The sequence below is a fragment of the Microtus pennsylvanicus genome, chromosome 12 (assembly GCF_037038515.1).
Source record: "Microtus pennsylvanicus isolate mMicPen1 chromosome 12, mMicPen1.hap1, whole genome shotgun sequence".
In the NCBI taxonomy this organism is placed as follows: Eukaryota; Metazoa; Chordata; class Mammalia; order Rodentia; family Cricetidae; genus Microtus; species Microtus pennsylvanicus.
This window is the reverse complement of record NC_134590.1, coordinates 91,451,519-91,464,728: the sequence shown is the minus strand read 5'-3', so window position 1 is coordinate 91,464,728 and position 13,210 is coordinate 91,451,519. Positions and strand designations below refer to the sequence as shown.

General features: G+C 52.5%; 1 protein-coding gene across 2 annotated transcripts; it reads right to left on the bottom strand.

Moving 5' to 3' along the window:
• Positions 1-9: 9 nt before the first annotated feature.
• Positions 10-13,131, bottom strand: Dennd1c (DENN domain containing 1C). 2 transcript variants are annotated; one of them, XM_075942555.1, is made up of 23 exons: positions 13,015-13,131; positions 11,776-11,837; positions 11,644-11,687; positions 11,496-11,545; positions 10,019-10,138; positions 9,179-9,248; positions 8,952-9,032; positions 8,790-8,855; positions 8,626-8,679; positions 8,420-8,530; positions 5,824-5,924; positions 5,518-5,563; positions 5,295-5,396; positions 5,080-5,205; positions 4,569-4,673; positions 4,081-4,174; positions 3,960-4,000; positions 3,689-3,760; positions 1,814-1,858; positions 1,619-1,726; positions 1,001-1,068; positions 682-886; positions 10-604 (listed from the first exon to the last, which is right to left on the bottom strand). In XM_075942555.1, exons 1-23 carry the CDS (start codon positions 13,029-13,031, stop codon positions 68-70), a joined length of 2,325 nt encoding a protein of 774 aa, XP_075798670.1. In that variant the 5' UTR covers positions 13,032-13,131; the 3' UTR covers positions 10-67. The 2 variants fall into 2 exon arrangements, with proteins under 2 accessions (XP_075798670.1, XP_075798671.1); XM_075942556.1 differs by lacking the exon at positions 1,814-1,858.
• Positions 13,132-13,210: the final 79 nt, after the last annotated feature.

Below are 13,210 nucleotides of genomic sequence, written 5' to 3'. Positions count from 1 at the left end.
CAGATAAACTTCTCAAGGAGAACAAAATCAGCTTTATTGGGAGCTGGGTGCCTCTGCACCCTTGTTTTTACTTTTCAAAACACTTTTTCAGGTCAGCCACGCGAGGCTGCCTGACTGGGGTCCCCTGCCAGTTGGTTACTCCCAGCTCCTTGAGGGTTTGGGCTCGAGTCTGATTACTCAGGACCTGGAGAGGCTGGTTTCTGGGGCTCTCTGGAGAACTGAGGTGTGAGGGAGACTGAATGGGTTGTAATGTCCCGACAGTGTCAGGGTTGTGCTCTGTGGAGGCAAGAAGTTGGGGTCTGTCTGGAGTGCTGGGCTGAGTGGGCACTATGAGGAGCCTGGAGCAAGGGCTTTGTGGGATTCTAGGGTCCAGCTCGGTGGGAGCAGAACACTCGGGTTCTCGGCTGCTTGGGTCTACTGAAGTGGCTGAAGATGCTGGAGGAGAGATGTCTGAGGGCTTAGAACAGTTCTCATAATAGCTTGCCACCTCTAAAGATGGGGTGTCCTGCAGAGACGGCAGGTCCTCTGGCAAAGACCAGGGCTGGGCTTCCAGAGATTGTGTATCATCTTCTAGTTGCCATGGTGACCTCGCTGGGCTGTCAGGCTGGGAAGAGCAGGTCAGGGGGTGGTTGAGGTCAGGTGGGGACGGGACAGGTCGGGAGGGCACAGTGAGGGTCTTACCAGGCTGAAGCAGCTCTCCGATGCCTCCTGCTGGCAGCAGTCCAAGCTCTGGCTGGCCCTCAGCCGGCCAGCACTCTTGGTTTCCATGCTCAGACTGTCTAAAATCTCGCTTAACAGATCCAGTTCTCCAGACCCCAGGAAGCTGCCATCTAGAGTTTCCTCTGCCCAGGGACTCTGGGTGTCCTTGGGGCTCAAGGTAGGACTCCTGGATTGAGGATGGACATCCTGATCTTCCTTGGGCTGCTCCAGGGTCTAGAGAAATCCCTCTTTATCTGCCATGACCCTTGCACCTCCAACTTTGACCTGCTTTGATTCTTACCTCTCCCCGAGGGGTTGGGAAGGTACCCCTTCCCGCCTGAATCTCCTGCTAGGGCGGAGGGGTCTGTTCTGAAAAAGATAAGGGAGGAAGAATGGGGAGGGGCCCAGGAGCTGCTGGGGCTGGAAAGAGCGAGCCAGGTGTGTTAACGCTCCTCTCTCCTTTTGGTACCTGCAGCCTGAGGCAGGAGGATCATTGCAAATTGAATCCTGGCTGGCTACATAGTGGGATGTTTCCAAAAAAACAAAACAAGGACTGGAATGAACCTCTGAGTTTGAGATGAGTTTGGTCTAAAAAACAAACAAACAAAATCCCTCAAACCAAGGAGCTGAGAGGATGCAACTCGGTAGAGGGCTTGCCTACCATGCACTGGGTTTGATCTCTAGTGCCTTTTAAAATGGGAGTGGTGGATCAGTTCAAAGTTATACTTGGCTGTATAGCAAGTTTGAGGATAGCCTGAGCTACAGTGAGATCTACATTGAAATAAAAGGGGAATAGTTTGGTGAACGCTGGGAATGAGTGGGGGATTTGGGGAGACTCTGTGGTGTGTGTGCATGTATGTATGAATGCATGGTATGTGCATCTGTGGTGTGTGTGGGGGAACAGGGTGGGCGTTCTCACCTGCCCAAAGTGCTGGCTGATAGGCAGGCGCTGTTGCAGGCGATCTGAGCGGCTGATAAGGCTCGGGGTTCTCAGGGAGCCCCCCCTCTGAAGGCCAGAGTCTCCATCCTGTGAAGGGATGCACATGTGGCCTGAGGTACCATCCCCACGTCCCTGAATCACCTGTGGGTGGGGAGGCCCCCCGAGTCATCTCACCTTAATCATAAGCAGGTTCTGCACACCCTTCAGGCCACTCTTCGCCTAGGACGATGACTGGCACTGTTAGATCTGCCACCCACCCCATCTTTGTATCTTCCAAGCTATTTTTGTACCTTTGACTAATGCACAATATTCTTGGAGGGAGTCGCCCTGCCATAAACTAAAGGTTTGACCATCATGTGTTAGGGTTAAAATCAAATGGGCAGATCTGAACTATAAAAGCTGGTCTGAGCTCCAGATTAAAAAAAAAAAAAAGGATGGAAGCTGAGTAACAAAGGTAGTCGAACAATCCTGGCTGTCAGTGTGTGTGCTTAATTTTACTTATGTATGTATTTTATTTGGGGGGGTACATGAGCTATGGCAGTAGGGAGAGCAGAATACAAATTGGGGTGTCACTTCTCTCCTCTTATGTGGATTCTAGGGATCAAAGGTAGGTTGTCAAATTTGACAGTAAGAGCCAGCCATCTTGTCAGTCCTAACTTTTATTATTATAAATTTTCTATCTATCTATTTATTTATTTTGAGACAGGGTTTCTCTGTGTAGCCCTGGCTGTCTTAGAACTCACTCTGTAGCTCAGACTGGCCTCAGACTCAGGAATTTGCTTGTTTGTGGAAATCGAGAGATGGCTCATTGCCTAAGGACACTTGCTGTTCTTGCAGAGAACTCAGGTTCAAGTCCCAGCACCCACATCAGGTGGCTCACAACTGCCTGAAATTGTTGGATCTCCAGTGCAGTGCATCCAACACCCTTTGGGCCTCCACTGGTACTGCACACACAGTGCATGTACAAGTAGGCCGGTAAGCACACCAGCACAAGGGTATGCCCGTACACACACACACACACACACACACACACACAAGAAATGACAGATGAAAACCAAGCATAGAAGAATTTGCGAATGCTTTTAAGTGTGTTTTGTGTAGCTTTGTGTAGCCCTGGAACTAGTTCTGTACACCAGGCTGGTCTCAAACTCACAGAGATCCGCCTGCCTCTGCCTCCTGAGTGCTGGGATTAAAGGTATGCGCCACCACAGCTTGGTTTAAGTGCATGTTTAATGTCTGTCGGAATCAAAATGTCCAGTCATCTGTGAGTACTGGAGACATCTCTGTCAGGCTGGAGAGCAGACACAGTTAAACTCTTCCCTTCTACAGAAAAAGCTGGAAGTCGTGGTGTGTGCCTGTATTGCTAGGACTGGGGAGAGAGGGGAAGCTTTGGAGCACTGGTCAGTCAGGCTAGCCCAGTCAGCTCCAGGTTCCTGTTTCAGAAAGCAAGGGGAGGGCCAGTAAGTAGTGTAGTGGTGGGGGTGGCTGCCAAGCCTGGTGGCTTGAGCGTGGTTCCCACGTTTGGGACCCACATGGTGAAAGGACACAACCATTTTGGTTTTTTGAGTCAGAGTTTCTCTGTGTGTAGCCCAGGCTGTCCTGGAACTCATTCTGTAGACCAGGCTGGTCTAGAACTCACAGGAGATCCACCTGCCTCTGCCTCCCCAGTGCTGGGCTAAACGTGTGCACCACCATCGCCTGGCTAATACAAGTTGTCCTCTGACTTACATACATGCACCGCGGCACACATACTCAACATAAATAAATGTAACCGCCCAACTCCCTCTCCCCAAGCCACTAGGTGTGGCGGGGCACACCAGTTCCAGCGTTCAGGAGGCAGAGACAGGTGGGTCTTTGTAAGTTCAAAGCCAGCCAGGGCCACATAGTGAGACCCTCTCTCAAAAACAAATCCCAAAGTGGACAGTGTGTAAGAATGCCAATCTCTGGCTTCTACATGCACAGGCACACACGTGCGCGCGCGCGCACACACACACACACACACACACACACAGAGTCCCTCTGTCTTCCCCGTGGCCACCCAAGTCTCACCGATCTGTACATGTTCCTGACAGCTGGTCGGGTTTTGGCCTTCATTGAATGCAGGAGGGCATCGCCACCTTTCTGTAGGGGGTTGGGGAAGCAAACACCACAGGGGAGAAACTTGGGCCCCAGAGGTCACCACGGCTGGAGCCCACACTCCACTTCCCCCGCCCCCCGGGTGCCTCCACCGGGTAGCTTAACAAAGCCCCTTCATGGGGACTGTGGTGGGCGATGAGGTGATGAAGTTGGTTGTGGACAGGATCAGGGATTGCTTTATTACCTTAAGACTCTCTACCCAGAGCTGGTAGGAGCGCAGGGCGCCTGGAGAAAGGGAGAGAGCTGTGATTACCAAGGCAGGCCTACGCTTGGGGAGCTGATGACGTGAGAGCCCTGGGGCTCACCTGAGGAAGCCCCACAGCAGGCAACGATCTCTTGCTCGAATTGGTCTGAGAAGCCTTCCCCAGCATTGAGTTTCTCCAGTCGGGTTTCGATGAACTTGGGGTAGGGAGAGAGGGTTAGACACAAGCACCAGGAAGTGCCCGCTGTCCCCTGAAGACATAGAAGGTGCCTCCTGAGGCCTCAGGAATCAACAAACTTAGAAACTAGGCATCATCCAACTTGGCCTCTGAAATCAAGATCTGTTCCCAAATCCATCCTCACCCTGTCCCCTAAGCCCCGCCCCTCAACCCATCCTTAGTCCTCACCTTAGACTCCGCCCCCAGAACGAAGCTGCCTTCCTTTCCCCTAAGCTCCGCCCTCAGGGAGAAGCTTCGCCCCTCTCCTTAGGCCCCGCCTCCAGTGACAGGCAACCCATCCTATTCCTCACCTTAGGTCCCGCCCCCAGCCCCCCTAGCTTCCCCCCCATCCCCAACCGCCGTCCAAGGCGCACCTGCTTGAACAGCTGCAGGTGCACTGCCCTCTTGTGGAAGGTCTGTAGCGGCGACCCCGGCTTCTGAGCCAAGAAGGCTTCTTCACTGAAGGTCACCGGCTGACCCTGGAAGAAGGATTCCTTCCAGAGCTCCCTACGGCTCTTCTGTCTCTCACCATCTCCATTTCGGCCTCATAACACACCTAGCAAGCACTGATTGGGCGCCTACTGTGTACCTGACCCCTGTGCAGAGCCTCATGGGACACCTCATCCTCATCTGTAGTGTGGTTATCAGCATTAATTAATGTTGATAGTGTGGGAAGCTGAGGCAGGAGGATTGCTGCTGGGTTACATAGTGAGCTCCAGAACAGCCTGGATTACAAGAGACCCAGTCTCAAGAAAAAAAAAATCAAGAGGGTCAGGAGTTCAAGGTCATCCTGGGCTACACATTGAGTTTGAGGCCAGCCTAGGCTACGTGAGACCGTAAACCACAAGGCTTGTCCCTGGGCATCTCCCATCTCCGTTTGCTCACCGGGATGCAGACAAGCGCGTCGCGGTACCCTCCAAAGAGCAGAGCCTGGGCTTTGAGGAAGAGACGGGACACCCCTTCCCCGGGACTCAGCGCCACCTTCCTCAGCCGAAGCCTCAGCAGGGACACCTGGTAACACAGGAGAGACCCTGAGATGGGCAGGGATTGGAGGCTCCATCTGGAGAAGGGAGTAGGAGGTGGGAGGAGGTGGTACTGACTACATCTGGGGGCAGTGTTTGCATGTCGTCAAACGGCGTCTCCAGTGTGTTAGAGTCGGCATTCAACACCACTACATCTTCCAGTGCTTTCTCCCGAACTCTCTGCAGGAGACAAATGCGGGCTGTCATTCAGAGCCCCACACAGAGTAGGAGGCTTTGAGGAACTGGAGGTAGGGAAAAGAATCCCTCCCCAGCCCCAGCCTTGGGGGTTTCAGCGGTTCACCTCAGAGAGACTGGCGTGGACTCCGATGAGGTAGGGCATGGGCGCACTGTGGAGAGACGGGAGAAGGAGGTGGTGCTTGCTTTAACCCCACCCCCTAGCCTTTTGCCTATGCTAGCCTTATGTAGACCAGGCTAGCCTGGAACTCGTTTTTTAACTTTTTGTGAAATAACCTCACTGTAGACACGGCTAGCCTGGAATACAAAGAGATCCTCCTGCCTCTGTCTCCCAAGGATTAAAGGTTAGCAACGCTCCAGGCTCTCCCTCTGCCTACCCTTCCTCATCTTCCCCAACCCCCTTTTTTCTCACCAGCAATAATCCAGCAGGTGTGGGGGCAGTGTGGGGATCAAGACGTGCTCCCAGCGCATGGGGTAGAGCAAAGCACAGGATGCATGAACGCAGGCTGTCAGCTGTGGGGTGAGAAGGAGGGGGAGGTGGTGGAATTAGGCCTTAGATTCCCACTTCAGGGACCTGGATTACTGAGATGGGAGCTTAGACCTCCCCAATCTCTCCTGTCCCCCCCATCCATTGCTAGGGAGTTGAGTGAAACTCAGACCCCTTTAGGAAGGAAGTGGAGACCAAGATTTTGGCCATTTACAACTCTTATTCTTAAAAAATATCCCTGGGGTCCCCCCGCCCCGCAGCGAACTCCGGCGGGTCCCAGCAGTGCCGGGCGCCGGCTCTAGGGTCCGGCACCCGAGCAGGCCGCTACAGCTTTTCACCAGCGGGAGGGCATGCACGCTGCGGGTCAGACATATAAACACAGAAAATAGCCATAAATGTTTATTAAAAAGGGGGAGGGAGAGAGAGAAAGAGAGAGAGAGAGAGAGAGAGAGAGAGAGAGAGAGAGAGAGAGAGAGAGAGGAGAAAGAGAAGAAGGGAGAGAGAAGAGGAGAGAGGCAGCGCCCCGTGTGTGTGCACTGGGGGAGAACACAGGAAGAGGGAGCAATGGCAGGCGAGGTCAGAGGTTAAAAGGAGTGGGCGTGGCCAGGGCAGGGACCGAAAGAATAACAACAACTTCTTGTGTTCAGATAAAAAACAAAACAAAACATAACAAAACAAAAAACTGAATTTCATGCGGTGGTTCTGCCCTGCAATCCCAGCGCTCAAAAGGTGGAGTCAGGGGAATTGCTGTAAGTTTGAGACCAGGTTCAGTTACAGAGCGAGTTCTAGGTCAGTGTGGACTGGAGTGGGACTGTCTCAGAAACAAAATAAAACAAACAACACCCCAACAAAACAGGGTGGGAGCAATGACTCAGAGAGTAAAGGATCCTGTGGCCAAGTCTGAGGATCTGAGTTCGATTCCCAGGACCCCATATAGTGAAAGGAAAGGAACAATTCCTGCTGTGGATGGAAGACAGGCCCCATCACAAGCAGAATCAGTAAGATGTAATTTCACAAAGCCAGCACCAAAGCAAGCAAATAAACAAACCCTCACACAAAGCTAATACTGAGGATCTCGGCGGGGAATAAGCGCTCGCTTGGCTCATGCAAAGTCCTGGGTCTCAACCCAGAATCATAAAACCCATAAAACCAAAACCCAGCTAGGCAGTGGTGGCAGACACCTTTAATCCCAGCACTTGGGAGGCAGAGGCAAGCGAATCTCTGAGTTCAAGGTCAGCCTGGTCTACAGAGAGAGTTCCAGGACAGCCAGGGTTACATAGTGAGACCCTGTCTTGAAAAAAAAAAAAACCAACAAAGCAAAAATGCAAACAAAAGCCAAAACACAGAAACACACTTGAGGGGCAGGAGAGGTGGCTGAGGAACCAGTTCTCAGCCACCACAAGTCTCTAACTCCTGCTCCAGGGCATCTTTTTCCAGCTCGCAAACAGACAGACACATTAAAAAAAAAAAACAAGCAAAAACTTTAAAAATACTGTAGAACATACAATAAGAACAGGAGCCCTGGCGGTGGTGGCGCACGCCTTTAATCCCAGCACTCGGGAGGCAGAGGCAGGCAACTCTCTGTGAGTTCGAGGCCTGGTCTACAAGAGCTAGTTCCAGGACAGGCTCCAAAGCTACAGAGAAGCCCTGTCTTAAGACACAAACAAACAAAAAAGCAGAACAGAAAATAATAATAAAATTATGTTTACTTGTGAGTGATTGTGTGTGTGTGCGCGCACGCACACGCTCACTTGTGCACATTGGAAGACAACTTGTAGGAGTCAGATCAGGTCCATCTTTCTTTCCACCATGTGTGCTCTGGGCATTGAACTCACTCCTCAAAGCTTGGCTATAGGTACCTTTGCTCCCTGAGCCATATCACTGGCCCATCTTCCTTTCCACCATGTGTGCCCTGGGTATTGGACTCAGGTCCTAAAGACTTGGCTGTAGGCACCTTTGCTCCATATCACTGGCCCTAGAATTTTTTTAATTTCTCTGTCTGTCTGTCTATCTATCTATCTATCTATCTATCTATCTATCTATCTATCTATGTATCTATCTATCTATGTATCTATCTATCTATGTATCTATGTATCTATCTATCTATGTATCTATCTATGTATCTATGTATCTATCTATCAATCTACTTATCTATCTCTCTATCGAGACCTAAATCTCATGTGTCAGGCTAGCCTCAAACTAGGTATTTATTTCAGGGTGATCTTGAACTTCTGATCCTCCTGCCTTAGGCTCAGGGTACCAGGCTTGGGGTGCTGCAATCACAGCACCGTGCCTGCTAGGTCTGGTTAAGGCCATCATGGGAATGGAACCCAGGGCCTCATGCTGCCTAGGCAAAGGCTCTACCGATTGAGCTACATCCCCATCTGGGGCAGAGCTAGGCCAGGCCTGGTCCTCGGTGGATGTGCCTGTACTAGATTGTGCTGTCAATGAGGAAGGGCCACTGTGCAGCATCCTCATTTAGGAGCCTAGAGTCCCAAAGGGAGGAGGTCCCCGCCCTCACAGTGCTGAGCTTGCTGGCGGTGAGCAAGACCCTCCTCTCAGCCAGCAGCGCCGCGAAGAGCCCCACGATGTTCTCATCCGTAATGGCAACCACCAGCTCTGTGAGATTCCTCTGGGGGACAGAAAAACACAGCGCCTGGGAGTGGAGCGAACAGCCGAGATCCACCATCCCACCTTTATCCTTCACTCTGCGTCCTCCTTACTCACGTTCTCAGGAATAGATGGCAGGCCGGCAGAATCCGGGGCCACAAAACAAGAAAGCTGGTGGGGACATCGGGGAGAAGAGTCAGTCAGTCTGAGCTGATGATGGTGGCCTCAACTAGGGCGGCAAGGTGGGGGCCTGTGGGGTGGGGGGAGGCAGCCTCACTCACCAATTTGCTATTCCCCAGAGTAGGCGGCAGGATCCCACACTTGCTCCAGATGGTCGAGCTGCTGCCCTAGGGGACAGGAGTAACTGTGTGGTTGCCCCTGCCCAGCTCAGCTGGCGGCCTCCACCCCAAGAAGCCAGCGCCAAAGACCTGGGAGCTACTCACCATCTCTGGTTCTCCTGAAAACCCTGGTTCAGGAAGAGGGTGTCGCTGCAAGTTCTGTAGGAGTTCTTCAGCCTCTGAGACCTGAGGGATTTGGGAGGAGTTTGCCCCGAGGGTCGATTTGGGATTCTGAGGGTCTCCACTCAGACTGTGGGGTCCTGAGAACAGCCTCAGCGAGGGTGACGGGATGGGAGGGCTGGGGTGGAGCCTGTGGGAGGGGCTGCTCTCACTTGGTTCTGGGCTAGGAGGTCCCCCACAGTATTGAGGATCTTGTAGAACACTTCAAACCAGGGAAGGTGGCTGGAGAGAGAGAAGGCAGAGGGGTTGGGGGCTAGAAAGTGCCCTTGATGGACTCGGTGATTTTATAGGTTTACAGTTTGAGAATTTTTGCACACCATGTATCTTGATCAAATCCACCCCATACCCACCCTTTATTGTCCCCGCCCCCCCGCCCCCACCACCTTTCCCCTTTCAACTTCATGCAAAGCTGTTTTTAAAACCTACTAAATCAGTCAAGTGTGGTATGCACATCTTTAATCCCAGCCCTCTGGAGGCAGATCTCTGGGAGTTTGAGGTCAGCCTGGTCTACATAATGAGTTCCAGTCTAGCCAGGGCTACAGAGTGAGACCCTGTTTCAAACTCGCAGAACAACCCCCCCCCCAAAAAAAAACCCATTGAGTCCACTGGGTGTTATCTGTAAGTGCATGGGTTTAGGGCCATCAATTACAAAGTGCAAGTCTCCCAAGAGAAGAATGCTCCCCACCCCGCCAACCATGCTGGGAACTGGGCTGGCTTGATGGTATGTTCATGAGCATGGGCTCTATTACATCCAGGAGACACTTTTATTCTGGTCCTTCTGGCCTTTGGCTCTGATAGTCTCTTGGCCCCCACGTCCAAAATAGTCCCTCAGCCTTGTGTAGAGGGCAGTGATACACACGTCCGTCCTGTTTGGGGCTGGACACTCTGCAGTCCCACACATTTTGACCAGTGTGGGTTTCCATGTTCATCACGAGGCCTGGTGTTTGTTCCCATCTGTTCTTACTTGGTTTCAGGTCCCCAATGTCACCCACCTGAGGATGCAGAGGCAACTCCAGGCGCCGGCCCGCAGGCGGCAGAAGCCGAATCTACGGTTGCCGGCCAGGTCAGTGAGGGCAAAGGTGAAATGCTGGACCGCAGGGCTGGGCGGCTCCCTGCGGGGGGAAAAGGCTCTGGTGGAGACTGGGCATTTCTCACGTGATTTCCTTGCCTCCCACTCCTCCTGCCACACCCCACAGATGACCCACGATAGCATGGTTTCTTTGTTTGCTTGATGTCTGAGCTCAGTATTTTGTGGGTTCCCTTGAGTCAGGAACTCTGAGTCCTGGAGGCCAATCTCACAGCTCCATCCCCAAAATGCGTGCCCTGTAAGACCAAGGACCTGAGTTCTAGCCCCTATGCCCATCTTTGGAAAGAAAGAAAATCTGGAGGCCAGGGATGTGGCTTATCAGAAAAAAGGTGCTTGCCATACAACCTGGAGGTGAGAGTTTGATCTCTAGAGAACCACATGGTGGAAGGAGAGAACCAACTCCACAAAATTTTTCTTTGACCTTGGACTCTTATGGCACAAGCACACACGCCCACCATACACACACAGTCATAATAAAGAGAAGAATTAAATCTGGTGTCCTGGTGAACACTTACAACCCCAGAGCCGGCAGAGCCAGGGAGGTAAATCATGAAAGCCCTGGGGTTGGATGGCTGGCCTGTACAGCATCCTTGAGGGCCTCCAAGCCGGTGAGAGACCTTGTTTCAGAAATCCAGGTGAGTGTGTGTTTAGGAACTGGAGAGACTGCTCAGTGGTTAGACCACTGGCTGCTCTCGCAGAGTTTGGCTCCCAAACCCACAAGGTGGCTCACAATGTTTGTAACTCCAGTTCCAGTGTATCTGATGCCCTCTTCTGACCTCCCTAGGCACCAGGAATGCATGTGGTACACAGACATACATGCAGGCAAAACTATCTGTACACAGGAAAGAAATCTAAAACACAAAATCAAACTAAAACAGTGTGGGGCTGGTGAAATGGCTCACGAAAAGAAAAGAATAGGTGGCCATGTCGTGGTGGCGGCAACAGTGGCTGTGGCCAAGGTGGCACAAGCCTTTAATCCCAGAGGCTGAGGTAGGCATAGCTCTGTGAGTTCAAGACCAGCCTGGTCTACATAGTGAGTTCCAGAATAGCCAGCGCTATGTAGAGAGACCCTGTCTCAAAAACAAAAAACAAAACACCCCAAAATAAAAATAAGTAAGAGAGAGAGAGAGAGAGAGAGAGAGAGAGAGAGAGAGAGAGAGAGAGAGAGAGGACTGACTTCTGGGAACTGGCACTAGATCTGCCTCTGGCCTCCACATGCAGGCCCCTGTGAGTCCCCTCTGAGGGAACACCTGGTTTCCTGAGTCCGTCAGTTCTTGGGTCCCTGTGCCTGTAAGTCTTTACTTGTCAGGGTCCTTTTTAGACCCTGGGAGTCCTTGGGACCCAAGAGCCTGGTAGTCCCCACCTCTCTGTCCCTTCCATACCTTTCTATGTCGAAAGGGAAACAGAACCTGGGCACCATCTGCATGGCCTCCTAGAGAGAAGAAGAAATAGTAACCCAGGGTTCATGTCAGTCTCGCCCCACCCCTCTGCTGGGCAAGACCTGGGGTGACAAGGATGCTTTCTGAATACCTGTTCCCGGAAGTCTGGAGGAAACTGCCACCGGATCTGGGGATCTGCAGGGAGGAGCAGGCTGCCGAGCTGACATCTTACAGCCCTCGGGTCCTCCCTCCCATCCTTCCAGCCTCAGCCCTTCATACTCACCATCCTCCAGGGTGTGGGGGCGGCTCGCTTCGAAGAACCAGTCAAACGCTGCAGGGGGTTTTCTGTGGGCGTGAGGGGTCTTTAGCGGAGGGAGGGGTTCCAATTCTGTGTCTGTGCTTCTCTCTCTGTGTGTGTGTCCTCTATTCTGAACATGTGTGTGTAACTAGGTGTGTTCATGAGGGCGCCCTGAGGGGTGGAGCTGGGGGGGGGGGTAGGCAGAGAAGAGAAGGAAAAAGAGAGGAAGCCAGCATGGTGACCATAACTTTAATCCCAGGCAGATCTCTGTGGGTTCAAGGTCGGCCTGATCTATATATGAGTTCCAGGTCAGTCAGGGCTACATACTGAGACCCTGTCTCCAGAAAAGAGAGAGAGAGAGAGAGAGAGAGAGAGAGAGAGAGAGAGAGAGAGAGAGAGAGAGACTGGGGACACACATACACACACACACAGACAACAGAGATGGGGGAGGTACACCCGTGCCTGTGATGGTGTGTCTGAGTGTGAAAAGCACTTGTGTATATGTGTGTGTGATTCATACTTGTGATTCTGTCTGACATCTGTAGATTCTTAGATCTGTAGGGCAGAGCTGCAGTGTCTCAAGTGTGTAACCAGTGTCTTGTCTTTTTTCTCCCTGTGCCTTTGAGCATTTTTAAGGCTCTCCCTTGTCTTTCTGAGGGAGATTTCGTGAGGTCCACACTTCACAGCAGAAAAAGGAGAGTAAGGTACCCTGGCATTGAACTGCAAGCCCCTCAGCCTCCCCTTTCCTGCTGCTTCTCGAAGAAGATGCTGGTGTCTCAGCTTTCAGAGGCCGACACTTTCTCACCCGGTTACACCCTGACGTGGGTACCTCCAGCATTTCATTATCATGCGGGTACGAGGCACCCATGAACACCCCCGCTCCAAGGTTGACACACAGCCTCCCACCATAACTTCTCCCACTTCACTGCCGACCATCCCCTCCGGGGAAACTACCTTCCTAAAACACCTGCCCTTCCTGCGCTTCGACTCCTAAAATTCCTGTTTCCTTTACACAGATCCAGAGCCAGGAAAGTAGAAGAGGAACCATACATGCCCTGAGCAGGTCCATGCGGGTCCATCCCTGTGGGTGGGTGGCTGTGCCTCCTGGGCCCTCCCCTGCCATGGTCCTGCCTACCATGGTTTTAGTTTTTTAGTCTCTCCCCCCCCCCCCCATCTCAGGCCTGGTAACCTTGCAGCACAGGAAGGAGGAGAAAGAGCTCTTACTTCTCTGTGGATCCCATGGTCTCCGTAGGGCTGGCCCAGGTGGGCCCTTTCCCTACCGGGGCTCCTGGGGCTGGGGAGCCTGTGCTTGCTTGGGGCAGGGCCCCTGATCTGCTTAACTTCCTGTGTGGCTGAGAGAGGAAGTTTAACAGGGTGACGTCCCAGGCAAAGAAGGCCCCAGCCCCCACCCACTGCATGC